The following is a 6,337-nucleotide window of genomic DNA, read 5'->3' on the forward strand; positions in this document are numbered from 1 at the left end:
AAACCGGGACCCAATTGGGAAGGACCCTACAAAGTAATCAATTGCAAAAGGCGGGGGTCCTACTACCCGGAAGCCTGGGATGGACGGAAGTTAGAACATCCTTGGAACGTGGAACATACGCCCAAAGTACTATCAGTGATGAGCAGGGACGAAGGAAGTCAGTGGCAAAACTACAGTTGTCGTTTGCGTGTTTGCTTATATTTATTTGTGCTTTTACTATTATTATAGCGTGTTATGAATAAAAGTGCACTAGTTCTCAAACTCTTGCACTACTTGCAGACTAGTTTATGAAAGACGATGCTATGTACTTGATATCTTAATAAGGCACTAGCTTATAAGCGTGTGCCAAGTTCGTGAACAATGTTCATGTAATAATATGGTTTGGATTTCTTATGTACTTGAATTCCAGCTTCCCTGATAATATCCACGGACGAGGCAAAAGCCTTTGACAAATAAAATCTCTGGACGAATACAAACCCGTCTAAGCTCTGAGGCATGCTCGTCCAAAAAAGAATGAGGATAAAGCAAAAATGCTAAGGCATGCTCGTCCAAGCTTTCCTTAAAAAAGAATGAGGATAAAGCAAAAATGCTAAGGCATGCTCGTCCAAGCTTTCCTTAAAAAAGAACGAGGGTAAAGCAAAAATGCTAAGGCATATTCGTCCAAGCTTTCCTTAAAAAAAAAAAAAAAAAAAAAAATGAGGATAAAGCAACAAAGTTAAGACATGCTCGTCCAAGTTTTCCTTAGCCAGGGCATACTCGTCTAAGAAGGGAAGTAGGCCTTAACACCTGCGTTCTAACGGCGAGCATATGATCGTCCTAATACAATCGTCCATAAGGGCATCATGTAAACAATCACCCAACACTGGGAAACATTGCTTAAAAGGCAATTGAATAAAAATACATACACTCGTCCATGGAACAACAATGATGATAACTGAAAGTAAGCATTCATTAAACAATAAAAGGGTGAACGACCACCGTCCAAAAACCCTTAAAAAGTAAGCCTTGAAAGGCATTGTTTATAAAGCTGTCAAAAGTGCTCAGGACGAAACAAATGTACTCTTATACATTTAAAAAAAAAAAAGAGAGACAGGAAGAAAACACTTAAACAAATGATGAAAATTTTCAAACGGGCATCAGGCATTAGGGTCGTCTTCAGCAGGCTTGGTAGAGGCATCGTCTTTAACATTGACATCTTCAGAGCTAGTCTGAAGAAAAGAACTAGCAGCACCTCCAAGTTGAAGGATGATAGGACTGAAGTCAACTTCTGGAAACTTTTCTTTCGCCTCCATGCGAAAGTCTTCAAATCCAGCCGCATAGTTGGCGTCCAGAAGGTCCGTAAACTGCTTCGAAGCCCTGAACTCCTCCACAGCCTCGTCCTTAGCCCTCACAAGGGAATTGCTAAGCTCGTCGGTCTTTTTCTGAAAGTGGTCAAGACGAGAGTCCTTTTCCACTACATCAGCCTTTAATTCCTCGACGAGGTTTAGCAAATCCTTGGCTGCGTCCTTAGCCTCAGCAGCCGTCTCAGCCCAGCTTTTGCACTCATCCTTAACCTCCTTGATCCTCCTCTCCAACAGCAGCCTCGTCCTGTCCAACTCAGTAGCCTGCCTAGACGCAGCTATAAACTTGGACATGGCCTGCACAAACAAATAAGAATTTTTGTATCAAGCAAAGTAAACAAGCATGAAAAGCTAACGACGAGAACAAATTTGTATCCATTACCTTGAAAAGATCGTGGACACCCGAGTGTTCAAAATCCGTCAAGGACATGTTGTAGCATGCAGCCACGTCCTCGTCGGACAGCACTTTGTTGGAACCTCTCCCAAGCCAAGCCCTCACTCTCGAGCAGGGTTGGGCACAACATCAACGGGAGGTTGGGACGGGGAGGAACGCCGGTCTTGGACGGTGGAGTGGGGAGCGAGCTCCGTACGACTCCACGTCGAAGATTGGGGACGACGGTGGTGGAGGAGGAACAGGGACGCAGGAGAGACGACCCCGGCCTGCTTCCTCTACGTTGGACAAGCCAGAGGCTGCGCCAATTACGAAAAGTGCAAGTGCTTCGACGTCCAAAAGAACTATGTTGACTGGTGGACGACTTTCCGTGTCTTGGCTCTCCCGGGGAGGTTTTCAAGGTTGATGGCCTTTGACGGCTCCTCTTATCGCCAACGAAAGGACGAGCCCTAGTTTCGGTGTCTTGCTTGCCACGATCGACCACGCCCCCTTTGCCTTTGTTTTCCTACATGGTAGCCAACACAAAAAAAAATAATAAAAATTAAAATAAAAAAAAAAAAAAAAAAAAAAAAAGGGAGAGGAAAGGCAAGACGAGAACTCACGTCGGCGGACTGTAATCTCGTGGGCTAAGGCTTCAGGAGAGGGCTCGGGGCCAAGTCCCCAAGTTGCAAGACGGCTGCAAGGTAACCAAAGAGTGGAAGTCCCTCTTGCAGGTGAAGACGAGCTTTACGGACGCGTCCTAGATGGAGGCTGGCTCAACGACGGCCTCCTAACACCTGCAACAAGGACGAAGAAATTAGCCCAAAGATATGTAATGAAGGCGATGCTACGGTAGTGGTGAGCATACCTTCGGGACGACGAAGGTTCCCTAAATCTCCCGTATATGGGGGAAATGAATCCTGCCCACATCGCCAGGCCCCGCCCAAAAACTGAGACGAAGAAGAACTCCGTCTTCCAACTCCTATACGAGGTGACCAAAGATTTAATTATCCTACGATCTTTTCTCTTGTGAATTGATAAAAGCCACGAGATTGACTAATTTCAGAGGGTTTATAGCAAAAAAGGAACTCGTCCACGGTAAGAGGACAGTCCCCTTCGAAAACCTCTCTCCACAAAATTTGCATAGAAACAACTAGTCTCCATGCATTAGGATTTAATTGACATAAACCTATACCTAACCTAGTAAGCAACTCCCTGGCAAAAGCATTGAGAGGCAGCCTAAGACCCCCTAGAAAATAGGCTTCATAAACCCCAATGCCAAAATGAGGTTGGCAACACCACTCATCACGGACGGCCAATCTAGGATTTAGCTCGTCCGGGATTTGGTACCAACTCCTAAGGGACGTTAGTTTTCTTTCGTCTGTCTTGGCTGGAACCCCAACAGCGCAGCTGTATACAGTCTCAACCTCGTCCCTTCTAGTGGACGAGGGCGCGCTAGAAGGACCAGCCCTAGACCCAGATGCTACCCTCGTCCTAAATTCTTCCTGGAAAACTTCTAAGGGAACCCTAGGAACCCCAGAAACATACTCGTCTGAGGTGTTACCACTACTCCTACTGCTGTCACTACTAGAGCCACTATAGCTAGTTGTGTTACGATATTCATCGATCTCTCTATCAACGCTATTGCTAGACGAAGAAAAACTTTCGGACATTTTGGAAATGTAAGGGAAGCCTAAAACGAGCGTAGAGAAAATACCTGGCTCTAGACGAAGAAAACTAAAGGACGCTGGAATACTCCTAGACGAGGCGATGGACGAGAGATGTCAAACGAGAGAATTTTAAGAATGAGGAGGGTAGGGGAGGAAATCCACTATTTATAGGCGTTGAAAAGTAAAACCCAGAACGCAATGACCAATCAGGAAGAACCACGTGGCAACCTCCTCGAAAACCCAAACCCACACAACGGTTAACCCGAGTAAGTAATGACACGTGACATAATATGAAGCCTTGGCAACCTCGTCCCTTACTTTGAGACACGTGAAATAATGTGTTGAAACGAGTCGAAGAAACAAAAGAACTTTGGACGACCTTAGAACAGGGGGCAACTGATAGGGGAATAATATAGCCTATCTCCAAGTCGTCCATAAAGGTCGTCCATAGCCCACCTACTACCATAAACACCCTCAGAAACTTACCTACAAGTGCCTCGTCCAGGGAAGAAGAGCTCAAGACGAGGTACGCACCATCGAGTGATGCACTCGTCCAACAGTGTCGACATCCTCGTCTTGAGCAAATTCACCCGTTAGACGAGGCAGCCCCCGCGTGTGAAACAAAGCACGCCCAACTGAGGAACTCAAGGACGAGGTTGTCACACTTAGGAAAATCTCCAAATGAGATATGATAATCCCTTATCCCACGCGTAACCACCAGGTATCCGTTGTGAAACAAGAGCATAACTTCCAGACGGTTATGCAAGTTACGTTTGATTTCTATCTCTCCTTGAAGCCAGGAGAAGTTCCAATTTTGGTAACCGCCTATGATAACACTATATAAAGGCTGTTTCAGACAAACCCAAGGTATGTTCAGTTTTTACTCCAAAAAAGTTGGAACTCAAATAACTTAGAGGAAAAAACTAACTTTGCCATCGGAGGACTTTTGGCCGGCAGCCCCGGTCGCCTTTGATACGCTTTTCTTTCTTTTTCAGGCCGTAGAAAGATCCAGTAGTCCTTTCCAGTCCGAAGCATCCAGCCTACTGATTTTCTTGGCATCATCAAATGGCTTTTCAAAATAACTTATAATATTTTTTAGATTATGTGTTGCTTAACAATAACATGATATTTATAAAAGAAATCATATATCAATAAGTAAAGAATCAAAATTTAATGTATATTCTTAAGTTTAAATAGATCATAGATTACAACATTAGTTTTCAATATTGTAAATTTCTTATATGTTTTTATTCTTTGTTTAATTAGTTATCCAATAAGGCATTTATAATTTTGTTTTCTGTCTTGAGATGTTGATATTGTGTAGAAATTAAAATTGTGTATTTATTTTACTTATCCTTGATATAAGTGGTGAATTCAAAATAAAGTATTTTACATCAAGTAATTTGCTGTGTGACTTTCCAAAGGGAAAATACATGTTGTTTTCTTAAAAAACTTTTCATGTGAAAAATATGGATCAACTCGACCTAACCTACAACTCGATTGATCCGGCCCATTTCTAACTCACTAAAAAATGACATTTTTTTTTATCTGAATATGTTTTGACCCATTACCTGATTGATCCGACTCGACCCGCCCATTTGCCTCGTCTAAATCTAATAGTTGATTTTCATTTCCCTTTAAAGCAGTCCGTCAATCGGGTTAGATCAGGTCAATTCATGAGCATTTTAGGTTAAATATCTAAATTTAAACAATTAATTATGAAATATCTAAATTTAAATATTAATTCGAGTCTGTACTAGTTTGAGTCAATCTAAGGGCCTTTTTTTCATTAAATATTAAAAATATATTAATCAATTAATTTATAATAAAACTGATATCAAATATTCTAATTAGTATCTATTTTACATAAGTTCTAAAAAAAGTTATTATTTTATCTCAATACTAGACTCATTCCTATTAAAAAAAAAATACTATACTCATTACACGTGTTTTGTGCATGCAATTAGGCTCAATGTAAAACCCAAAATTGATCAAGATAGGCTCAAAATTACAAAACATTACAAAGGAATCAATACATACCTCAATAGAAATTAAGACCGGGCTTGTAGTCAATGATCTCTGTCTCTCTTGCCAAGCTCTTTGTCAACAACAAACACCTTTAAATACATACCTTGATAAAAATTCTTTTTTCCATATAAATTAGATATAATGTACCTTTTAAATATTGAAATTCAGTGGATTTCAAAGGTTGCTGCGTTTGATTTTGTCATGAAATTGGTGGGTTTGTTAAATTAGAATGAATCTATGAAGTAGGAAGGTGGGAGACATAATATGCTTGATAGTGGCTAAAGGGAGTTGAGATAGCAGTGGGTAGATGCAATTTTAACGTGTTCAAATGAGGGCAATTTTGTACTATAAGAAGTTGAAATCCAATGGGACATTTGTATTTTTTTTATTTTTTTGATAAACATAATTGAAGTATTTGAATTCAAATAAATAACAAATACAGATAAGAAACAGACATTTGAATACAAATGGGTGGTGAGAATAAGGTTTTTTTCCCCTTTTGTACGTGAGAGGTAGTGGTTTCTTCTTTTGAAGAAGTAATTTCATATTTCTTTTTTTATAAACATAATTGAAGTATTTGAATTTAAATAGATAATAAATACAGATAGGAATCAAACATTTGAAAACAAAAGGGTGGAGAGAATTTTTTTTTTTTTTCCCCTTGTGTACATACATAATTGAAAATTTTATTTTATTTTGATAAAACATAATTGAAGTTTTTGAACTCAAATAGATAACAAATACAGATAGGAATCAGATATTTGAACTTTTTTTTTTTTGTTCGTGAGATAGTATTACTCTTTTAACCTTTTTTGTTTTTGTTTTTTTTTTTGTAGGAAATAAAATTAAACTAAAGGATATGTTATTTCAGAATTTGTATGAGGATATTTTGGTATGCCAAAAGTTGAACATGAAATAGGAGAATCCTC

General features: G+C 39.9%; 1 protein-coding gene across 1 annotated transcript; it reads right to left on the reverse strand.

Moving 5' to 3' along the window:
* Nucleotides 1–1,136: 1,136 nt before the first annotated feature.
* LOC142632567 (uncharacterized) lies at nucleotides 1,137–1,791 on the reverse strand. Its single transcript, XM_075806945.1, has 2 exons — nucleotides 1,723–1,791; nucleotides 1,137–1,637 (listed from the first exon to the last, which is right to left on the reverse strand). Exons 1-2 carry the CDS (start codon nucleotides 1,768–1,770, stop codon nucleotides 1,137–1,139), a joined length of 549 nt encoding a protein of 182 aa, XP_075663060.1. The 5' UTR covers nucleotides 1,771–1,791.
* Nucleotides 1,792–6,337: the final 4,546 nt, after the last annotated feature.

This window comes from Castanea sativa, chromosome 4 (assembly GCF_040712315.1).
Source record: "Castanea sativa cultivar Marrone di Chiusa Pesio chromosome 4, ASM4071231v1".
In the NCBI taxonomy this organism is placed as follows: domain Eukaryota; kingdom Viridiplantae; phylum Streptophyta; class Magnoliopsida; order Fagales; family Fagaceae; genus Castanea; species Castanea sativa.